At 44.5% G+C, this 25067-nt stretch overlaps 1 protein-coding gene across 1 annotated transcript; it reads left to right on the plus strand.

The window, feature by feature from the left end:
• Positions 1 to 23430: 23430 nt before the first annotated feature.
• Positions 23431 to 23736, plus strand: LOC104215805 (auxin-responsive protein SAUR50-like). The gene has a single exon (XM_009765702.2). It carries the CDS (start codon positions 23431 to 23433, stop codon positions 23734 to 23736), a length of 306 nt encoding a protein of 101 aa, XP_009764004.1.
• The last annotated feature ends 1331 nt before the right edge of the window (positions 23737 to 25067 follow it).

Here is a 25067-nt window from a genome sequence, read left to right on the forward strand (position 1 = left end):
AAGATCCTTGAGAGTGTCCTCAATGGACTGTGGGACCTGTAGAGGAGGAGGTGCTGACTGAGCTGCCACAGTAGTAGATAATACAAACAGCTTAGAAAAAGCAATCTGCATCCAGTTGTTGATGCTGGTGAGGGCCTAGCTCAAACGGTGGGCAGTCAATGGATAGGCAGTGGTGGAGGGTATCTCTGGATCTGCTAAAGTGGATGGGCCTGGGGCCATGTCTGCTGAAGTGGAGGGAGGCTGCGGAGTAGTCACTACCACTACTAGCTATTCAGACTGGCTAGTTGAAGTAGTGGATTTTCCCTTGAAGTGCTTGCCCTTAGGGTTGTCATCACCCTGTAGGCTATACCACGAGAAAGATGCCTTTGCCTTCACTTTCACGTCAAATCTGCACTTCTCCACATTTTGGTCCTTCAGGTACATGGTTAGGAAGTTGGGGAATGGGTAAGACCTGTCACCCTCATTCACTACCTATGTAATGACCCGGAACATCATATTCCTGACATGATCAGGTACCCCGCCATGATGGATGCCACTAAGATCGCCTGGTGATTTGGGAGTGAGTTGTCATGCGTGGTAGGATCTAGCTTGCTGCACACAAATGTCTCCCACCCCTCGCCTCGAAGTTCAATGTCCTCCTCAATATCTTCACCACTGCAGTCAACCACTCAGGGGTGGTACCTGGGATTTCCAAGTACTCCGCCAACCACGGACGAGCTTCTTCACCCAACTTCATTTTGTCCAAGTATAGGGACCCATCCTCCTCCGTGAAGCCCAAATAGCCATTGATGGTCTTGCCATCAAACTTCACTTTTAGATTCCGCACTTTGGTGACCGTGGTACCGTTTTTTATGTGGGCCACGTTGGTGTAGAATTCTTTCACCAAGTGCCCATTGGCATCATCCACCTGCCCTATGAAGTAGTCCCATCCAGCTCTTTCTCTGAATTGCCTTAGCACATTGGGATTGTGAGGCAAAAGATCCCGGGTGATAACTTTTCTCTCAAGTATTAACCTCTTTTCAGGCCACCACTCTCTGAATTTGTGGTAGGCAATCTCGCTGACGAACCGGTCCTCCCATGCCTCCAGATTCCTAGTCCGCTCTACCCCACCAACTTGAGGCTCACCCCTTCTTCTTCTTCCCCTTCTTCTGCTACTGCACCCTCTCCGGATAATGAAGTTGTAGGAGAGGTGGAGTACTCATCCCACTGCCTTCAGCTTAGCCCTTAGATGACTCAGAAGATATATGAACTGAGGCTTGGGCGTGGGGGATGTTGGAGGTGTATCTCTCAATTAGTTCCTCACCGGCCTGGCAGGATCAAACTCTGGCACAGAATTTGAAGATGCCTCCCGGGAGGGCTCATACTCACTCCCCGACTGGTCAATGGCCCTGTCTGCAGCTTTTATAATCTTCCTTGTGTTTTTTATGTTTTGACAAGCTTGTGGGGTTAATTTTATCATTGCTTGCTTCCCATCCTAGGAGGACTCTATTCTTCCTGTTTGTTTACCACATTTTCCTCTTGATCTCACCATTGTCTGCAAACAACATTCATTCATGCTTTGTTAGTATCAATAGGAACAACGAATTTCAAAGTTGCAGAAAAAGAAAGTTGTAGATAGTTTTATTGCAGAGTGCGGACCGCACAAAATGCAGTGCAGTCGCAAAGAAGCCATTGCTGACCTCACTAAATTCATTGCGGTCCGCACAGAAGTGGGGTTCAGACTACCCACTCTCTGAATCTATACACCGCGGACCGCACAAAATCTAATGCGGCCGCGGTCCTCAAATGATTAGCTTTCAGGACTTTGTCATTGCGGTCCGTACAAAATACCATTGCGGACCGCACAGGGGCACCGCGGACCTCATAAAATCCACCGCGGTCTGCACTGAATGCCCAGCAACCAACCTAGGGTGCATGTTTTGATCAATTTTAGTCCAATTTACACCTATTGATGAGTCCCTAAGTGTCGGTTCAGTGTATTAACTACCTAGTCCTACTTTAAACAAAAATTGACTAACCTAAGCTACAAAATTGAAAGAAATACGGACAGGGAAAGAAGAAGAACTGAGGAAAATAAAATTTCAAAGAAAATAAACAAATTGAACAACTAAGAAGAAGTTAATGTTACCGGAGATGAGATGAAATGCTGAGTAATGAACTTGAGCAGTTAATTTCGTACAGATTAAAGAGAGGAACAATATCTTTTATGTTCTGAGAGTAAAGGGGTTGAAAAGTTCGAATGTAGGGCCTCGGGTTCTATTTATAGAAAAAGGTCCTGGGACCCAGCTTACCTACCCACCGTGAATCGGACAAAATGGCATCGTGGTCTGTGGTGCTCAAAACCATAGGGCACTGACCAATCGACCACTGCAGACCGCACAAAATGTAATGCGGCCGTAGTGGACCATCGCGGACCGCACAAAATACAATGCGGCCATGGTGGTAAACTTTAGAGAACCCCAACTTTTGTCAAATCACTAGTGCGGTCTGCACTGATTTCTTGCCCCCGCACAAAGGTCTTTGCGGCCGCACAAAATGAGTGTGGTCCGCATTGACAACTTCAGAGAGTAATCATTTCCCAGCTTTTTCCTGCACTACATCAACACAATCCTACAGCATCTCACAACCAGTCAGTCCAAAAATAAATCCTACACTATAATAAAAACCAAAGAAAAACAAGAAGATAAACACATGGATTGCCTCCTAAGAAGCGCCTGATTTAACGTCGCAGCACGACGCAGGTTACTATCAAATCATTTGAGATGAAGAAGTGCCACCACGTGGATATCATCAATTTTTCCCAAGTAGTGCTTGACCCTATGCCCATTCACTCTAAAAAGTTCCCCATTTTTGTTCTTCAAGTCAAGTGCACCAAACGGGGTCACAAACACCACTTCAAAAGGTCCACTCCATTTTGACTTAAGCTTTCCCGGAAACAGACGTAACCGAGAGTTGAAAAAGAGAACCAAATCACCCACTTTGAATTCCTTGCCACGAGCATATTTATCATGAAGGTACTTCATCTTGTCCTTGTACAAGGACGAACTGGAGTAGGCATGGAATCGGAATTCATCAAGTTCATTAAGCTGCTCCACATAAAGATTTGCTGCCACATCCCATTCAAGATTTAACTTCCTCAAAGTCCACATGGCCTTGTGCTCTAACTCAATCGGTAGATGGCAAGCTTTCCCAAACACCAACCGATACAGAGACATACCAATCGGAGTCTTGTAAGTAGTTCTATAAGCCCATAGAGCATCATCCAACTTCTTTGACCAATCGGTCATATTTGTATTGACCGTCTTCGACAATATACTCTTGATTTCCCTGTTTGAGACTTCAACTTGGCCACTTGATTGAGGATGATAGGAAGTAGAAACCTTATGGTTGACACCATACTTTGCAAGCAAAGTGTCAAAAGCTCTATTTCAAAAATGATACCCCCCCCCATCACTTATAATTGCACGAGGAGTGTCAACCCTTGTAAAAATGCTCTTCTTGAGAAATGCAACAACACTTTGGGCCTCATTGTTGGGTAAAGCCACGACCTCAACCCACTTTGAAAAATAGTTAACCGCCACAAGAATGTATGTGTTCCCACATGAGAAAACAAACAGGCCCATAAAATCAATGCCCCACATATCAAAAATATCAACCTCAAGAATGGTATTGAGAGGCATCTCATCTTTCTTCGAAATTTCACCCGCTCTTTGATATTCATCACACCTCTTCACAAGTTCATTTGCATCTTTGTACAAAGTTGGCCAATAAAACCCACAACTAAGAACTTTGGAAGCCATCCTCGCCCTGCCATGATGGCCACCATAGGGAGAGGAATGACAAGCCTCCAAGATACTCAATTGCTCTTCCTCTAGGACACACCTTCGGATCACACCATCCGTGCAAATCTTGAACAAGTACGGCTCATCCTAATAGAAATCCAAACTATCCCGTTTGAGCTTCTTCCTTTGGTTAGAAGAGAGCTCACATGGGATTATACCAGTCACAAAGAAATTAGCAACATCCGCAAACCATGGCATACCATTCACCGACACCGAAAGGAGTTGTTCGTCGAGAAATGAATCATTGATCTCTAGGCCATCACAAGGCCTCCCCTCCTCCTCTAAGTGGGACAAGTGGTCCGCCACTTGGTTTTTACTACCCTTCCGGTCCATAATCTCCAAATCAAACTCTTGAAGTAACAAGGCCCATCGCATCAGTCTAGCTTTGGAATCCTTCTTTGTTATCAAGTACCGGAGTGTGGCATGATCGCTAGGACTATGACCTTGGCACCCATAAGATACGGTCTAAATTTCTCCATTGCGAACACAATAGCCAAAAGTTCTTTCTCGGTCACCGTGTAGTTCACTTGAGCATCATTCATTGTCTTGCTCGCATAGTACATTGGATGAAACATTTTGTTCACTCTTTGACCCAAAACTGCCCCAACCGCAACATCGCTCGCATCACACATGAGCTCAAAGGTGTTTACTGTGAAAATGGTAACAACATTAAATTTGTAAATGGAATTCTAAAAATACGTGATCTATTTTTATGCTAGTTGCTAGAGCAGATGATGCCAAGAATATGAAGTTTAATGATGAAATGCAAGCTAAAATGAGGTAGTAATCAAACTAAGAAGCTTGTTGCCTGGGTATAGGACTGGTCGATGGGGGACCTTGGGGTCGATATTCGGGTCAAGATCGAGCTATTAGGGATAGTCTGGAATGGGATAACAGTTAGGTTATGCTCAAACAAAGCTCTATATGGCCAAGGCCAAGCGATAAATAAAGAACAAGTAAGAAAGCGATAAATGCTAAAGTGGCCTCAAGCTAGTGAGAGCAAGCGAGTTAGAGAGAAGAGAGAGAGAGAGATATTATTGATCTTGTAGAGAAATAGTTGGAGCAACATCAGCCCTTTACAAGGTGGTGTGGGTTCCCTTTATAGAGGAGGGGAACCTGGCTATATTACATGGGCATTAATTGTAAAGTATGGAGACGTGACGGCTAGACGCGATGTTTCAGTGTAGGCTCTGGATAGGCCAGCCCTGTCAGACTTAGTCGTGTGCCTAGGGAACTTCCCCTTTTGTTCTAGCCTCATCCTCCATCTTCTTTGAGTCGGTCCCTGACGAGCCCCGAGGGAGGGAACTCGATCGTGGCTTTACGTCCTCGGGGTCTCGAGGCATTCTTCCGAAGTGGCTTGATAGCGAGAAATCAGGTCCTCTAATTTTCCAGAACGAAGCGATGGGAAATGATTCTGACACCTGACTCCTTGAGCTTCTTATGGTGACATCACACTAATGATGCAACCTGTGGTGCGAGCTTCTGTGGCAACCGGGGTGCCCCACGGACTTGTGCATTTCGACATTATTTAATGCGCTGCCGATTCCCATTCTCCAAGGTGAGTGTACCTCCATCGATTCGGTTTTTCAAGAGCGTATTAATTTCATCCGCCGGTCGATCTTTCAAAGCCTCGATGACCATGTCGTTACCCGCTATAAATGGGGGTGCCTTTGCGTTGATTTTTCTATCCCAGTACCTCCGTTGGCTTATTTGCCCATTTCTTCTTATCATCATCCTCCATACTTGAACATCATGTTCGGGTCTCATGGCCTCAAGGCCGTGCGACAGAGCTCCCGCAGGCTGTATAATGGTTTGTTGTCGGAGCTTCTATTTGTTGAGCACGACCATGATGTCCCGCTGTTGTGGTCGTTGTTATGTTTGCCATTGCTGTTGTCGTTGGCTCAAGATGATGACGGACGGGGAGTCGGTCTTACCCTTTTGTATACAGTCATTCAGACTATGCATCGTTGCTCACTCTCCTACCTGGGCCTAGTATGGCACTTCATCCCTTGGATTTTTCTTTTTCCAAGGGATAAAGTGGCACTACCGGTCGTTGAGGCTGGGGCCCGCCGAATCTTCAACCTTTGGCTTTGGCAAGCCATGTCCCTTTTCTCTGCCTCCTTTGCATCCCCTCCTTTTCCTCTTCTTCATCTTTTCCCCCGGTGGGGACCCCCCAAGGGATTGAGCTAGGAACCTAGAGGAGGCGCCAGTCGAAGGAATCTCCCTCGAGGATGTGTGCTCGAGGGGGCGGTGCTCGAGGATGTTGATACCGGAGATGGATTTTCGAGGATGGACCGGGCTCTCGGGTTTCATCACATGTACATCCTTCCGTTCCTCTGTTTTTGGTGTAGAGAACCTCTGTAGGCTTTTGTAATTGTATGTAAGGACCGCTCGAGGGTTTTTGTACATGGATTTTTATGAATATGAATATATTTCCTTACCTTCTGCTTCGATTCTTGCCTTACTATTGCATGCTCTCGTGCCCTTCGAGGCCTTTGAATGTTTTCCTTTGTTGTTGACCGCTGATATCTAACTCGGATGCGAGCGTTCTTTCCGATCCTCTACTGATTGGCATGGCTCTTTTTCGAGCCCATCGTCGTACCTCGGACCAAGCCTAAATTGATCTGATAGGTTCGGGTTGTCGGGCCCTCCGAGTTATATGGAGATAGTACACTGAGTTTTGGAGCTTTCGAGAATGGTAACCTAAGTGAAGGTCAGTTTTGGGTACCTAGGGGTCTCATTTGAACTTGATGCAGATAGCTTTTTAAAGCGTAGGAGATAGACTTCTGTTGAGGGGTTGCCTGTACTCAGGCGCTACCTCGAAAATTCGCGTGCATATTTTTCTTTTAGAAAAGGAAACCATGAGATCGGGTACCACCTTGAGTTGAGTGATGGCGTTGAACACTTCCCGAAGCCTGACTTCTTTTTTGGCGGAGATCTTCGAGGTCGGATGCTGCCTCAAAACTAGAGACAATACTGTTGACTCCCTAAGGCCTGTCTTCTCGTCGATGGATGCCTCTAAGGTCAGGTATCACCCCATCGATCTGTGTTAAAAACGTTGGCTTCCCGGGGCTCACTCTGGATAGGTAAATCGTCGTTGTTACCTGCATATATGTGGGGCGGCTTCGGCTTCTTCAAAAGCCCTCACTATTTTAGATAGCTACCCTTCTGCCTTGGCATAAGGTTCTTCATTTCTTTAGGCGCAATAAGCGTTGGTGCACGTTCTTGCTTTAGTCTGTCGACTCTACCGTTGCCATGGCAACTACTTTGGGGCCGGCCCACCAGGGAGTGGGGAGTGCCACTCCCGGCGCTCAGGATCCGCGGGAGTTCGCTCTGAAGATCATGTCTTTGATTAAAGAGGAACATCTAGAGATGGTGAGGAGATACTGTAGATGGAGCGAGGGGATAACGATGCAGGTGCTTTCCCCGAATGAGAGTATTACGGACTCTGCTGATGGATTCTTGAGCGTATACCTATATCCTTTCGCATTTGGCCTCTTTGATAGGGTCGTGCTGGATTTTCGCTTGAAGTATCGGGTCACTTTGGTGCAGATACATCCGTTGTTTTGGTGTGTGGTGCTGATGATGAGGTCCTTTGCAGAGAAGGCTGGGCTTGAATTCACACTCGGTCACCTCGTCAGGTTGTACCGGCTTTTTCATCACCGATGCTTGCTAACCCTTCGGTGTCGTTCATCCACGCCCTTTATTGTCGATGACGAAGAAGATGGGGACCAAGAGTGGGCCAGTTGGTCCGTCCGGGTCCGGACGACTGACATCATCCCCGTAGAGCTTATGCCATTTCCCGAGGGATGGAATTATGCACGTGAGTCGAGTGTCTGGCGCTTTCTCAGATTTTGCTTATAGTGAAAAATCAGTTGAGTAACTGTGCTTCTCCCTTTTTGCAGTAACTTCATGGACGCCGGGCGAAGTTCTCGATCTGCTCGGCTGGGTCCGGAGGTTGGTGACCCATTCAACCTGCGACAAGCGTAGGTGGCGAGCTGTATCCCATATCATATGGGGAGCGAGATACCAAGGTATGCGCGCACGCTGCCTTTGCCTTGGCCTTCGTATATTTGAGATGACATTTTCCCCTTTCTTTTGTACCGGCTTTGCTGCTGTAGGTATCGGGCGATTCCTTGGGATGAGGCAGTGCTCTTCCAAAGAGGGGAAGGAGTCGTCGGCCTCCAAGCTGAGGGACGATGGCGATAACTGGGATTTGTACCAGCAATATGGTGGAGCTTTTAATAGGGCTCAACAGGCTCGTACCTTCGAAGAGGGGGAATCACTCGAGCCTGCTATTCCTAGAGTGTCTGATTCCTGGATGGTGGTTCCCCCAAGTGAATATTCTTTGCTCGAAGTTCGTTCTCTCGGGGTCGGAGGGGTAGGACCAATAGGAGTGTGCTCCGCCTTCGAGGAGGTCTGCCGGCTCCACTTCATGGTGAGTTTCGGCGTAGTTTTTCTATATTTCACGCCCTCATTTCTTTATCGAGTTTTTCTTTTGCAGGCCTTTGATAGGCTCAAGTCTGAGCTGCTCCGTCAAGGGGCTAGGCTTCGGAAAGCTTTGGATGAGGGTGAGCCCTTCAGGCTCCTTAGCGAGGAGAAGGAGGTTGAGTTGATGCATTGGCGATATGAGGCATATCAGATTTCAAATCACGAGAACTATTTGATGGAGTAGGTAACCTTTCGTAGTATGCTCTTTGCTCCTTTTGACTCTTAAGGTTAACACCTTTTTCCTATCTTAGCTTTAGAAAAAGATAGAGGCCTTGGAATACCTAAAGGACGAAGCCGACCACTTCAGGAATGCTTGCGGTGAACTAAGGGCTCAGGTGCAAGCTCAAGCTTTAGAGGAGAAAAATGCCTCGACCAAGGTTCCCGCCTTCGAGGTCCAACTCCATTTGGCTCGTGACAATGCTTCAGTTCAAGCAGATATGATCGCGAAGCTCTAGACCGATCTCTCAAAGGTCAGGGCTGAGATAACCGATGCTCGGGCTAAAGTGTCATTGAGTCGAACCAGGGCTGATCAGGAGATGGTGATTCATGTGAAAGATGTTGCTGACGCCCAGGCTGAGTTGAAGCGGGCCCTCGATCATCAGAAGAGGGTCAAAGAATATGTTCGTTATAGATCCCGCGGAGAGGTACTCGAGGAGGTCAGCGCTAGAGGCTTCGTTCTCTCGGGGGAATTGGCTCGTGCTAGGGCAAACAAGCGCGATGCTCGGTTACTTCTTGCTGACATCTCGGAGAGCAAATCTGGGGCCGGCAGGCCGTAGAATTTTGGAGCAAAGCGTAGATTCCGTCGTTTTTCAATTTTGTATTTGATATCTGCAGAACATGTTTGTAGATGGAGAGCGCGTCTTTCACGTATATAAAATAAGGTAAAACTTGAAGCTTTATCTCTTTCGTATTCCTTTCTGCATTGCTTTTGACCAAGCAGGTTGGTTTTGGTGTTTGACAGGAACCTCGTGGGTCCGGAGCTAATTAGGCAGGCCCGGAGGCTTTTAAGCGCGACTTTTGTCGTAAGTAGGTGTTGGGGCCTATGTGCTTTGCCCAGCTGTTTAGGCTCAATTTTTGAGCCCGTCCTTGACTCGAGCTTACCAAACCTCCAGTCTCATGGGCCTGCATAAACGGATGATAATTGTTTTTATTTCTCGCCCTCGGGCGTTTGTTGTTTCCACTATTTTAGGTTCAGTCTCCAAGTCGCGTTGCGACTCGAGCTTCAATTGACCCTCAAGTTTTTTCATGCCTGCATGGGAGGATGATGATGGTTTTTATTTCTTGCCCTTGGTCGTTTGTTGTTTCAACTATTTTGGGTCCAGTCTCCGAGTCGCATTGCGACTCGAGCTTCAATTGACCCTCAAGTGTTTTCGATTTTCAAGCTTGCGACAGTAGCTCTTACGTTGTTTGCTTGTTGAGACCTTTTAATATGCGGCTTAGAGGCTTGTATAGTTAACTATTTTGGATTTGGTCTCCGAGTCGGGTTATGACTCGAGCTCATTTTAATCCTCAAGCTGTCAATTTTCAAGCTGGCGACAATGGCTCTTACGCTGTTTGGTCGTTGAGACCTTTTAATATGCGGCCCGTAAGCTTATTTGGATGGCAACAATGGCTCTTATGCTTTTACCCGTAGGCATTTTGTAGGCTTTGTATTCCTCTCGTTAAGGTATTTTTTAAATAATTTTACCTGACCCATCGTCGGTTCGAGAAGAACCTCGATTTCAAGTCGTTAACGGCGATGTTCGAGCACCTCGAAAGGTTTTTAGCTCGTAAGCTGAGTAGGTAGAAGCCTTGTGATTTGGAGCTGACATGGTCGAAGCTCGTTTGCTTGTTGAGGGAAGCCTGTTTTAACCGGTTCTTTTCGAAGTATATTCTAAGTAGTGGCTTGTGATTTTGTTTAGCGACGGTCGGGCATCCCTAAGTCGTGTTAATTTAGCTGAATCATCCATTTTGACTGTAGTCATATGTGTTTGGATGGAGCCATTTTTTATCTTGAGTGATAGTTTAGGCATCTACACCGAGGGTATGCCCTTTCGGGATTCTTACAAATGTGACGTATAGCCTAAACTTTGGGATTTTGAGTTTTATGCCTGTAGTAAGGTCTTACAAAATTGTTCATGCCTGTTGAGGTCTTACAGTTTGTCATGCCTGTTGAGGTCTAATAGTTTGTGTTGCTATGTAGAATAGATCTGGTTGTACGAGTCTGCCCTCTCGGGGTCTTACGGCCTCGGGTTTCCTAGTGTAGGGTGATTAGCGACAGTCTCCGAGTCATCGAGTTTGCTAGGGCTTGAAGTTCGTCATTCGTGAGCTTGGAGTTACCTTGCTAGGGCTTTATGAGCCCGAAGTTCCGACCCTAGGTTCGTGCGAGCGCCAAATTATCGACGTCAAGTCTCTGATTACTTCGGGATGCATTCGGTGGAGGGATTCTTACCGAGAGTATACTGAAATATCCTCTTTCCGAGTATGAGATGCTGAAAGATGTTCTTTTATTGTTTGGCGTAAATACATATCATTTCGTTGTTGTGAGCCCGGCCCGCACGGGCACGACTCCTTGGACCGTTTAGTCTGGTACATGATTCCCTATTAAAACTCGATCTGTCGTTCCCCATCCCTTCTGAGCGGTTGGCGCTTTTTAGAGAGAGGGGGTGTCTTTAATCGTTTGATTGTAGAATGAAGCGCGACGAGTTCTATTAAGGACTCGGGGTCCTCAGGCAGAGTCAGTACTTCCAAACGCCTTGGCCGGATGTTTGCGTACAGGTTAGTAAAAACAATGAAGGAAGGAGGTAATTTTTCTTTACCGCGGGGTGTGTAGGCGATGTTCCGAGATTTGATAGGTTCCTGCTATTTCAGAATATGGATTCTAGTACGGCCCTCCACTGTGTTTAATCTAACTTGGCCGAAGATATGGTTAGCTTACCCTTTGATCATTTCGAGAGTGGAGGTATCGATGCCGGCAATGCATCATATGATGAGGAATTTCCTCTTGTTGCGTATTTCTTTCCGCTCACAGTTTTAATTTCGTCCCTTGCATGGAATTCCATCCCTCGGGAAAAGTGGGGGTGGCGCTATCTTTGTGTGGTGCGCTCATAGTTATCTGAATAAGGTGTTCGTGCTTTGCACCTCCTTTGACGGTATGGGACTCGGCGTTCCCGTCTGAGCAAGCCGTGCGATATCGAGAGAATGGTCCTTCTCCTTGCTGTAGCGATCGCCATCTGGAATTTGTTAAAGCTTCGAGAGGTGGTCGTGTTTTGACCCGGTGGTCCGCGCCGCAATATTAACCTCGGCCCGACAACGTTGATGTGTTGATCGAACCACCTGAATTCATGAGCACATGTTTTATTTGAAATAGATCAAATGAGGGAGAAGGTTACCAATGCGTTCGTGTGAGGCCGAGGCGAAGTCTCAACGTCTTTTGAAATAGATCAAACGAGCATTCTTCATTCTTCCTGGTTGCCTTCCTCCCTAGGGGCTGAATTCGAGTCGGATCGCTCGACAATACTCGGCGGCGATTTTTATTGAGTAGTACAGTTGTTTTCCTCCTAAGCTAGTGGCCAATTTCGACCCTGTGGTCGTGCGCGCCATGCAATTCCCATGTCGGGTTGTGATTCCTTTGAGGGGAATTCGATCGAATAGGTCTGAGCCGTTTGATGTCCCTGGTTTTGCTTATAGTGAACACGATGTTTGGTATAGCAATGCTGAAATTGTACTCTGATGGGCAAGGTGCCCCTGTCGACCGTGCGTTCTCGTCGAATCTGGCTTTGTTAAATATTCCTCGAGGATGTTTCCCTCGGTCCATTTCCCGACCGTCGCGAGGTAGATTTCATCTTGGGGCGTTCCTCCTATCCGCAGTGCATGGGTGGTACCTCCCTCTGTTTGGCATTAGTTTCTTTGTCGAGAGCCTGCATGGGTATATTGAGCTCGAGGAGGCTCTTGGATGGTCATCCACGACCCTGATTCATGGTTGGTGCCAGGCACGAGCATCCAACCAAATCTTGGCTGGGTATCTAATCAAGTTTAGTTTGACCTGCCCCGAGGTCGTTGGGCTTGGTTTGTTTAGGCTTTGGGCTAAGACCAATATTTCCCAGTCACCCGAGATCGGGGGCGATCTCATTCGTTCTATCGGGGAATGAGGTGTGAATTCCCGTGGCATTTCATTTTCCCTTTGTTCGGCCCTGGATGTGTCGGGCTATCCCGTCACTGCTTCGACGACATCGTCGTGTGTCTCTGTAGAGGAATCTGCTGGCACGGTGAGCGAGTTTGTGGGGTCGGGTGCTAGGTCACGATGCCACACCATGGTTCCTTTTGAGAGTGTTTCCCCGAACCTTTTTCAAAAAGACGGGCTTGGACTCATCATCTTGAGGGTCGTTGGCTTTACCCGCACACGTATAAGCGGTAATGTGATTGTCGGGATCTGAGGTCCCGTTGTACTCAGGGATTTCTGGCGTTCCAAACTTCTTTGAATTGGGTTTCGGGGCCGCTTCCTTGGGGGATGGCCGTTGCATGAACTTCCACGGACCTTACTTGATCCTTTTGGAGAGATCCCCAAGCATCTTTGCTACGGAAGGGTCGGTTATCGATCTGTTGTTGCTTGATCTCTCGGGTACTCGTTCGGCAGGGGGAGCTGTTTCCGGTGCTACTGTACTGGGAGTCTCCAGGTGGCTTTGCAACTGAGCGATGGCCAACTGTTATGCCTACAACATTTCAAAAATATCGTGAAGACTAACTTCCTGTGCTTCCCGAACCGGGGTTTTTCGGGCTTCCTGTCGGTCGATACGTTGTATGTTCCCATTGGCGTGTGAGGCTTCGTCAGCCTGTTGTGTGTCTTGCGAACCCGTGTCCGCGGGAATCGGCCCATATGCATTATCGGGGTTCTGTGGCGTCGCGCCAACGACTGGAGCAGCCACACCGCTTTCGCCGTGATTTTCGAGGTAGTTGTTCTCAACCTTATTTGCCGAGCCAGACATTTTGATCTAAAATTAAGAAATCTTGGACAAGAAAAAGTGTGAAAGATAACTTGTGTTTGATCAATGAAACCAACAAGAAAATAATCACTATTATTTTTAGCCCCACGGTGGGCGCCAAACTGTTTACCGTGAAAATGGTAACAATAACTAAAGTTATAAATGGAATTCTAAAAATACGTGATTTATTTTTATGCAAGTTGTTAGAGCAGATGATGCTAGGAATATGAAGTTTAATAATAAAATACAAGCTAAAACAAGGCAGTAATTAAACCGAGAGGCATGCTGCTAGGGTATAGGACTGGTCGATGGGGGACCTCTGGGTCGATATCCGGGTCGAGCTCGAGCTATCGTGGATAGTCAGGAATGGGATAACAGTTAGGTTATGATCAAACAAAGCTCTATATGGCCAAGGCCAAGTGATAAATAAAGAACAAGTAAGAAAGCAATAAATGCTAAAGTGGCCTCGAGCCAGTGAGAGCAAGCGAGGTAGAGAGAAGAGAGAGAGATATTATTGATCTTGTGGAGAAATAGTTGGAGCAATATCAGCCCTTTACAAGGTGGTATGGGTTCCCTTTATATAGGAGGGGAACCCGGCTATAGTACATGGGCATTAATTGTAAAGTATGGATACGTGACGGCTAGATGTGACGCTTCGGCGTAGGCTCTAGATAGGCCAGCCCTATCAGACTTAGCCGCGTGCCTAGGGAACTTCCCCGTTTGTTCTAGACTCATCCTCCGTCTTCTTCGAGTGGGGACCCGACGAGCCCCGAGGGAGGGAACTCGGTCGTGGCTTCACATCCTCGGGGTCTCGAGGCATTCTTCCGAAGTGGCTTGATAGCAAGAAATCAAGTCCTCTGATTTCGCCGCATACAAAAGGGCAAGCTCCAATTAGGTGCGGTAATGATAGGAGTGGTGGTCAACTTATGCTTGATAAGTTCAAAGGATTTCATACATCTCTCATCGAACATAAACTTGGCATCCTTTTCCAATAACTTGCATAAGGGGTTCACTACCTTCGAAAAGTCTTTGATAAATCTCCGGTAGAACCCCGCATGCCCAAGAAAACTTCTAACTCTCTTGACAGAGGTAGGGGAGGGAGCCTTGAAATTACGTCAATTTTTGCTTTATCTACCTCAATACCATGCTTTGAAATTTTATGCCCAAGAACTATGCCCTCTTCCACCATGAAGTGGCATTTCTCCCAATTAAGAACAAGATTGGTTTCTTCACAACGGGCAAAAACTCTATCAAGATTTTTCAAGCACTCATCAAATGAATCACCCACAACACTGAAGTCGTCCATGAACACCTCCAAAATATATTACACCATATCGGTGAAAATGGACATCATACACTGCTGAAACTTAGCTAGTGCATTACACAACCCAAAAGGCATCCGAGAAAAAGCAAAGGTGCCATATGGACAAGTGAATATGGTCTTCTCCTGATCTTCCGGAGCAATCAAGATTTGGTTGTACCCAGAATACCCATCCAAGAAATAGTAGAAGGCACGCCCAGCAAGTCAGTCTAATATCTGGTCAAGAAAAGGCAATGGAAACTGATCCTTGCGGTTCACTTTATTCAACTTGTGGTAGTCCATGCATACCCTCCAACCGGTGATGGTTCTGGTAGGAATCAACTCATTTTGTGAATTTGCAGCCACGGTCATGCCACCCTTCTTCGGTATACATTGCACCAGCGAAGTCTAAGAGCTATCAGAGATGGGGTACACAACCCCGGCATCCAACCACTTGATCACCTCCTTTTTCACAACTTCTTGCATTGCTTCGTTCAACCTCCTTTGATGTTCCAAAGAGGGCTTTGCATTATCTTCCTGAATAATCTTGTGCATACAAAATGCGGGGCTTATCCCCTGAATATCAGCTAAAGTCCATCCAATTGCCTTTTTCCACTTTTGAAGCCCTGCCAATGTGGCATCAACCTACATATTAGTAAGACAAGTGGAAAGAATAACTGGCAAAGTAGGTCTAAGATCTCATACCTGAGGTGTGGAGGCAACCGCTTCAACTCCAACACCGGAGGCTCCTCTATTGAAGGTTTTGTTGGTGGAGTCTTCCGATTCTCAAGGTCCAAAGATAGTTTTCTAGGCTCATAATAGTAAGAGCCCATCCCATGTAAAGCATTCACACACTCCATTCGGCCCTCATCCTCATTGAAATCAAGATTCAACAATACGGCCTCTAGAGAGTCCTCCACATTGATCATTGCACTAGTATTATCAACTATCACTGCAATGACAAGGTCCACAAACAAGCACACCTCGGAACTGTTGGGCTACTTTATTGACTTGCACACATGAAAGACCACTTTTTCATCACCCACTCGGAAGGTGGGTTCCCCTGTTTCCACATCAACTAAGGCCTTCCCAGTAGCAAGGACAGGTCTCCCCAATATGATTAGAACTTCATAATCCACCTCACAATCTAAGATCACAAAATTAGCTGGCAAGATAAATTTGTCCATCCGGACAAACACATCATCAATAATACCCAATGGTCTCTTCATCGTCTATCCGCCATTTGCAATCTCATGGAAGTCGGCCTCGGTTGCCCAATACCCAAACTCTTGAAAACTGAGTAGAGCATCAAATTGATACTTGCCCCCAAATAACATAGAGCCTTAGCAAAGTCTGCACTCCCAATGGTGCAAGGAATGGTGAAAGCACTGGGATCTTCAAGCTTTGGGGCCATTGAATGCACTATTGCACTAACTTGGTGGGTCATCTTTATAGTTTCACAATCCATGGATCGTTTCTTTTTCACCAAGTCCTTTATGAATTTAGCATAGCCCGACATTTGTTCAAGATCCTCCACCAAAGGCACATTAATGGATAAGCTCTTCATCATATCAATGAACTTTTTAAACTAATTCTCGTTTTTCTACTTCGCAAGCCTTTAAAGATAAGGTGGAGGTGGACTTGGCAAATGAGCCTTGGCTTTAGGCAAAACCAGCTTCGGCATGTCTATTACGTGTTCCCTAGACGGGTTCACGTCATTTTGAGTTTCCACCTTGGCATATTGAATATCAATCCTCACTTCTTCATTCACATTCTCATCAATCACATTTTCAATCACCAAAGGAACTTCATCTTCTTCCAACTCAACTTCATCATTCAAACTTTGCTTTTGTTTGGAGGCATTCACATTACCGCCTTGTCCACTCCTTGTAGTTACCGCCATAACATGATTGTTCCCACCCTTCGGGTTTACTACCGTATCACTTGGTAGAGCCCCCTTAGGGCGAGTATTCAAGGACTATGAGATTTGGCCTAATTGCACCTCCAAATTTCTAATTGAAGTATTGTGGGAAGACAACTGAGCATCAGAATCCGCATTCTTCTTCATCATCTATTCGAACATCATTTCAATTCTCCCCATATCAGGGTTAGAAGAACTAGGACCTTGGGATGGAAATAGGGGCGGATTGTTCGGTTGTTGGTACATTGGGGGCCTTTGAAAGCCTTGCCCTCGGTTTTCTTGATTCCCATTGTTCCACCCACCTTGATTGTTGTTACCACCCTAGTTGTTGTTGTAGCCCTTTCCAATTACCCTGATTGTTCTAATTATTGTTCTGATTGCCCCAGTTGGAGTTTTGGTTGTTGTTCCCCTAATTACCATTGTTTTGTTGTTGTTGATTGCCCCAATTACCTTGAGGTCTCCATTGTTGTTGGTTGGAAGAATTGCCCTTTTGGCCTTGATAATTATTTACGTATTGCACCTCTTCATTCTGCCCATCATAACTATCATCTTGGAATCCACCACAATCATTGCCAAATTGCTCTGAATTTCCTTGGTTCTGTTGACCCCTTTGTCTTCTTTTGTTGACTAGCATGTTGACACCCTCCATAGCATTCACTTGGCGAGGATTTTGGACTTGTTGCAACTGTGCCTTTACTAGTTGGTTCATTGTAGTTGTCAACTCAGCTATAGCCTGCCCATGATCATGTAACTCCTTATGCAAATAAGTGACTGTGGGGTCACCCTGGGGCACATTGGCTCTACTTTTCCAAGCAGAAGAAGTGTCAGCCGTCTCGTCAAGAATGTCACAAGCCTCATCATAAGTCAGCTTCATGAAGTTGCCCCCAACAAGTTGGTTCACTATGCATTGGTTTGTTGTGTTACTGTCCCGATAGAAAGTCTGTCGGATCATCGCCTCAGTCATATCATTGTTGGGACATTCCTTTACCATTGTTATATAGCTCTCCCAAATCTCATGCAATTGTTCAGTGTGTTCCTGCTTGAAAGCCAAGATCTCATCTCTCAATGCTGTCATATGGCCAGGTGAGAAAATTTTTGCAATAAACTTGTCCGCCAACTCGTCCCAAGTAGTGATGGAATGGTTGGGAAGTCATTCAAGTCAATCCAATGCCTTCCCTCTAAGTGAGAATGGGAAAACTCTCAACCGAAGTGCATCCTCGGACACATTAGTTTGCTTGCTCCCCCAACAGGTATCCACGAACACCTTGAGATGTTTGTAAGAATTTTGATTGGCAGTGCCCGTGAAACACTCACGCTGCTCCAGCAATGTCAGCATCACATTGGTCATTTGAAAATTGCCCGCCCGAATCCGGGGTGGGACAATTACACTTGCATAGCCTTGGTTTGGAAGCACTCGAGGAGCCACTCTTGGAGGGGGGTCTGGAATATTATCAATGGCCTGGAGGCCTCTCCTTTGTCCCTGAGGCACAATAGGGACCTCATCTTCAACATTGTCATCTACTTCCTCCCCCGGCGGAAGATCTCCAAGAGGTGCGTTGTTTAAGTTTGTTGCCATTTTGTACCTGAAGTTGTGACACACACAAATTAGTAACACGGAAGGAAAGAAGAGCAATACACAAAACTATTTAGATAGATATCCAAAACCATTAGCTCCCTGGCAACGGCGCTAAAAAGTGATTGAGGCCAACCATGTACTACTATGAAGTAGCAAGAGAGGTCGAAGCAGCTTTTACCCGAGAAGGTCGGATCGATTTCCACAAGGAGCTAGATATTGGAGTTGAGTTTCTATCTAAATGGGAGTTGTGTAATTGTTCCTAATTGCACTTCTAAACATTGTTTGTTTTGGTTTTACTTCTAATTTTATACTACTACAATGCTAAATTAGGCTAAGATTAAACTATTGAGAGTTGATCAAATAGATAAAAGGCACTAGGGTAGTGACTTTCTCCTAGGTGGTTAATTGATGGATTCTTGAGTCCAAGGCTAGATTGTCACAACTGGGGAGAATGATATAACCATTGCACGATTCTACTCACTCTATATCTCTCGGTAGTTCAAGTGATTTTGCCCGAATTGACTTTATCAAGACCAATTGGGTATGAAAATATGTGCAAGCAATTGAGGTTCATGTCGGGTATTACTATCTCTAGGTTTAACCCTTCAATTGGGGCTATCAATCTCTTGAATACGCTCAAATTCCTTGTTGGACCAATTTTATGGACTTAGGCTCTCTTTCTCAAGAAGAGCCAAAGTCTACTAGGCATAAACTAGTGTTTGCAACCACTAATTCAACATTAAAACCCTAAATTAGTCTAAATATCAAACACCTATAGACAATCAAGCATCAAAACACAAGACTCATCAATTACCCACACTAGGGTTGAGCCACAACCCTAGCTAATGGGTCTAGCTACTCATAATTATAGAAGAAAACAAAGATATAGATGAAGAAAAACCCATAATAATTAATTATTAGATAAAACTTGAAGATTCAATATTGAAACTAAGCTAAAATTACTCAAAATGGTAAAAGAGAAGAAGTCACGAGCGCAGCTCTGTCCCAAAATCTATCTTATGACCTAAAAATGGGAAAAGAAACTATTTATACTAGGCTGAAAATTCTGAACAAAAATACCCCTGCGGGTCTAGTGCGGACCGCACAAAATTGAGTGAGGCCGCACTAAGGCTCTTGGCTTGACTAATCCGCTCTCTGAAGTTGGCCACCGCGGCCGCGATGGCTTCTATTGCGGTCCGCACAAAATGGACCGTGCACCGCATTGACCAGGTTCTCCAAAATGTCACCTCTCTGAACTTTGGCTCTGTGGACCGCACGAAATCGAGTGCAGCCGTAGTGGAATCAATGTGGACTGCACAAAGTCCTTTGCGGCCGCATTGCCTGGCTGATTGAGAAGCATACTCTTTGATCTTCATCTTTGCGAACCGCACATAATGGTGTGTGGCCGCATTGGCCCTGTTTGACTGAGCTTGGTCTTGGTACTTGTGCAAGTTTCACTCTTTTTTGAGTTGGTTTTTGACACCTTGTCACCTTGTTGATCAAACCTGCAATCAAGTACAACTTGTGAGCCTTTGGGATTATTTTGTACATATTTCTAATCAAAACTTAAGCAAAAAGGAGTGTAAAATGCATCATAATCCCTAGTTATCATCCAACTCGGCCTAAAGGTCCTTAATGACCCCTTCTTATTGCTCGCTGAGGAGCTTGTACATATCCCTATTTTGGGCCAGCTCCTTGACCTCGAGCTCGAGCTAATTGACTTCGGCCCAGTAATAGAGGAAAATCTCGTGGTGGAGTACCAAGGGCTGCAAAACGACAAAGGATTTGAGGAAATATCAAAACTTAAGTAAAGTTTAAAAAAGACGTGATGATGCCTTGCCCGGTTCAGCGCCTGTTACGCCTCATTGAAAAGGCACGCCACGTTCACCTTATTTATTTTTGTCTGGTCCTCTTCGGTCACCAGGCATAAAAGATAGCTGAATATCCCCACAAGGGCAGACAGAACCCGGGCATCCTCAGGAATAGTAATAATAACCTATCTTTTGCGACCTAGGAACTGGTTGATCAGCTTCCAAAGACGGGCCTTCCTCTAAACTTCCAGGTTGCCCAGTCCGAAAAAATCTTCCAAAGCAAATGAGTCTACACAATTAAAAAAGGAATGAAGGGGATCGTCCGCACCATGGACCCCTTTATTGGACCTTTCTTTTCCTGCTTGGGCATCTTTGAGCATGGACTCGGTGTAGGAGGGCATCCCTGAAATCTCTATTATATCAGGCGCTTCCTTCAGAGCAGAGTCGGTGTCTCGAGAGGCCTTAGCCCCCATCTCCACATCGATCTCCCGAGTCTGAGGGGGATCGGCCTCTCGAATCTCCCCCCTGCTACTACCTACTCCCCGAGAGGGGTCGACCTGTGGACCACAAAAAGATCATCTTCCTCGACTTATCCTTGAGCCGAGAAGCGAGTCAGAGTCAGGTGCTCGGGAGCCAGAGCTCTTCTTTGGCTTATGATCCAATCTTTTCTTTGGCTTCATCTCTGAGCATAAGGAGCCCGAGACCTTCCTTTTCTTCTTCTTCTTTTCCCTTGGGGCAGCCTCGGGCTATCCCCTGATGGAGGGATAAATGGAAAATGATGCATCCCCGTCCCTTTCCAAAGACCTAAGTTCGGTTTTCTTAGGCAGACCTCCTAAAGAAAAAGAGGGAAGAGAAGTCAGTATGATGTAAGTTGAAAGGCATAAATCGTTCGGAGAAAAACCTTACCATGAGAACTAGCATCCTATCATCCCTTCGAAAGCTTGCGCAATGCACGCTCTGAATATGTCATATGTGTACAAATACCCTCAATCTATTCTTTGAACTGGGGGATAGCATTTGGAACCCAGGTAATGGCTGCACAACCACAAGTGCAAATGAGAAGGCAGGAAATGAATAAAAAGTTAACGATTAAGGAGAAATTGTACTTATAAGAGGCATTTCATTTCTCAGGGAATGGCATGAACTCGGGAGGGATCAAGTCTTCGGTCTTCACCCAAATGAAGTGTCCCTGCCATCCCCAGTCTCAACCTTCATCAACGCTCGAAAAGAGGGCCTTGCTGGCCTGGCGAGTAATCTTATCAGTCCCCCCCCCTCTCCCCCGAAAATTTCAGGGACTATATAAACAAAGCAGATGATCAATGGTGAACCGACAAGATTCGGTCTAGTTCACGAAGTAACGAATGAGGATCACGATCCTCTATAGAGACGGATGGATTTGCCAAAGGTACACTTTGTACCTCTTGCAAAAATCCAAAATAATTGGGTCCATCGGGCCTAGTGCGAAGGGGTAAGTGTAAACATTGAACTACCCCTCCACGTGGGTAGTAATGACGTCCTCGAGCCTGGCGATTACTACATCCTTACCTTCTCAATTGCAGTCCCTTCGGACTAAGGGAAGGACGTCTTCGGTCATGGAGCATATGTACATTGATGCTCCTTTGCCCCGGTCCTATTTGCATGAGGATTTCTAGACCTTAAAGTCATCTTCAGTCGAGCAACCCCTGAGAATAAACATTTTTAAGGGAGGCTCGGGGGTTGGTTCATCGAAAGCCACGTTAAGAGCACCCGTCTCGAGGGCAACTATTTCGGGAGTGACCGCTTTGATATCCATAGTCGGTTGGGAAGAAGAAGAAGCCTGTTGAAGAGCTGATATGTTTTTGCCATTTTTATCTAGAAAGGTTTGAGAATTTGAAGAAAAACGAATAGATCAAGAGCAGAGTGTAATGGTTTGGGGAAAATCTTGATAAAAAACCTGGAAATTATAATGAAAACTTGAAGAGCGGGGATGAAGATGTGAAAATTTGAAAAAATTTGGTAATAGCTTGAAAGATCGAAGGTAGAAGCTTGGTCGGAAAGTAGGAAAAGAACAAAGGATGGAAGCTTTTATAGAAAAAATTCGCGTCGCTTCGCATTCTGAGGCAATCAGTCGACGGTTGACGCGTGTCCGAAGTTAGAACGATGTGACTGACTGGACGTTTCGGCTTTTTTATCGTTTCTATTATAACGTACGAAAGAAGGAACTGGGAAGCATCTGTCATTTCTCATCGTTTCGGCGAACCTACCCTCTGAAAAACGAGGGGACTATCTGTATATGGGTAAAACCGAAGGTAATGAGCACTCCGATTTTTTGGTGGGGCAAACGAAGAGAGGACATAACTGCGCGTCATCGAGATTGAAGCCGGGAGCTGCCCGTATCAAAGCTCGAACTAAACACCTGCCCCCGGAGCCATTGAAATCGTGACCCCGGACCAGATTCGATTAACGAGAGCTCAAGAAACATTGCCAAACGACCGCACACGATTAACAAAGGGCTGTGATATCAGCGCCCAGCCGGATATCACGGCATGAATATCGGCCCGTATCAATGGTAGATCAGTAATTAGCGAAAAGAAAGATTTTTATCTTTTTTAGAATTGTACTTAGGATAAAACTTCGGTACTATATAAAGGGGAAGTTGACTATTCATTAGGCACATTGTAACACGCATACCAAGGCAATATACATCTATTTTCTGTTTCTAAAAGTTAATCAAAGTTCTTGCTTTTGTTCATAAGCTCTTCGTAAGCGTTGGCTCGGAACCTAAGGCCCGTTTCTTGTTAAGCTTTTAATCGAGCCCGGACCCATTATTATCATTGGTTTGGCTATTTATTCTGTCTTTTATTTGCTTATCTAACATTATTAATTACTTACATCGAATTAGTCCACGTATACTTAAAACTGCGTATAAATTCAATTGTTCTCCATTTTAAGTGTAAACAAAGAGCAATATTGACTTGCTAAGGAGGTTCAAATTTTGTGTGATGTCAGGTATTTAAGCCTCATTAGCACCGCTTTGCTGTCTTCTTTTAAGTTTTAATCCTCTCTGTGAAAATCTTGAGTTCATTTCTGTCCACAAAGACTTAGTCAGACGCTAGCAGATCTAATTAAAAAGGTATAAGTTCAACTAAAACCATATATATATATATATATTGTAAAAAAATATGTAAAGATTAAACTTGTAAAATATAAATTATGGATCTACTTCTTATTATAGAGGCGACGATATTTCGCATTCGCTATTAAATTTTGAATAGAGGTGAGTTGTAAGTACTAAGTAGGGTACAAGACCAATGAGAAAAAGAGGGCCTGATGTCCTCGTACAAAAGCTTACACCATAAACCATCCATTCCCTATTTAGTCCCTTTGTCCCTACACACTCCACATGCCTTTGTTTTTCAAGTCTCCCTCCATAAATACTCCCTCTTTCCTTCCCATTTTTTCCTCACAATCACAAACCATTCTCAAATTAAACTCATATCCCTTCTATATTTTTCATTATAAACTAGCTGATCTCTCTTTGTAATCAAAATGGGTCTAAAGAAAACAAGCAAACAAAGCACTCAAACAGCAGCTTTGAAACAAATCATCAAAAGGTGTTCCAGCTTCGGAAAGAACGAGAATGGTTTCCCCCATGATGTTCCAAAAGGTCATTTTGTTGTCTATGTGGGAGAAAATAGGAGCAGATATATAATTCCTATTTCTTGGTTGTCATATCCAGAATTTCAAAACTTACTTCAAAGAGCTGAAGAAGAGTTTGGATTTAGCCATGAGATGGGCATTACTATTCCTTGTGATGAAGATGATTTCTGCTCTCTTATTTCCATGTTCAGATGAATTGATGAAGACCAAGTTGGGTTTGATGACCAGCTAGGTTAATTAATTAGGATATTAAGTAAATAGTAAGAGGTTTTATTTTTAACTGACAATAGCCCACATCTAACTACTGTGGAGTTTGGGTTGATTTGTATATTGGTTTCATGTACTATTGGTATTTTCATCAGTGGTGTGGATTCTGCACCCGTGGAAAACTCTTCATTCTATTGTTCCAAAGAGTTACCATAAATTTAGAGGCCTTTGTTTGTTCAGAATTTGCAATTTTCTTTTCCTTCAAATTTTCCCGTTTTCAAGATTATAATTCAATAATAACTCAGTGATTATAATGTGTGATAAGGATGCGATCATATCAATACTAACTCACCGGATTCCATCAGACTATAACGTGATAAGACCTTACATTGTTATTATATAGGTCAAAACATATTTACTTTGACCGTGAGCTTCTCAAACTTATTCTAAATATGTGAACTTTTAAAAGTCATTTATAACTTATAACACTTTCTTTATAGTTTTTACGTAGGCAACTCGATCGTGTGCGTATTTTTGTTTACCGTCAATACATAAAATTTGAGCTGACTAATGATCATCAGACGTGTATTGTCCGACTAATGAAGCTAAAATTTATGTGTAAGTTCAACGGTTGGAACTTTGAAATTTTAGCCTCGCACATACTTCCAACGGCTAAGTAACAAATATACTTGACTACCTTGCTTTACCGTTATCGACTTGCTTCTCCAGTTTTACATTTACTTAATAATTTTATATTATTGGTGCATATTAACATGTTGTAGCAGATTATTTATCTCTTATAGTGCGAAAAAGATTTTACATTGTGCTAGTACAAATGTTAAACTCTTAAGTACTATATATGCTTCTAATCAAATTACATTTTTAAAAAATGGTGAATAGGTGTCATATCTTGTTAACATTACAGTCAGACCTCTCTATAACAACATCGCTATGTAATAGTTATTCCCTATAACGTCAAGTTTTTTATAGAACCAATTTTCATGCTATGTTATAACTCTATGATAGGATTTCACTATAACAACCAGGAAAATTTGGAACAAATGAGACTGTTATAGAGAGATTTGACTGTATTAGACTTTTACTTAGGCTACTTGTAGTAAGATTTGTATTATTTCTATGTTTATTGCTCCTTCAAAATTTCCAAATTTAAACGTTCACTATTTCTTTAACTAGCGATCTTATTATTTCAGCTTATTATTACTTATTATTCGAAAAGGAAAGGTCTCAATCCATGTTAATCATTATGAAGAATAAGATTAATTAGTTTCAATGATGTAATCAAGAAAGCTTTTAATATG

This window comes from Nicotiana sylvestris, chromosome 2, assembly GCF_000393655.2.
Source record: "Nicotiana sylvestris chromosome 2, ASM39365v2, whole genome shotgun sequence".
In the NCBI taxonomy this organism is placed as follows: domain Eukaryota; kingdom Viridiplantae; phylum Streptophyta; class Magnoliopsida; order Solanales; family Solanaceae; genus Nicotiana; species Nicotiana sylvestris.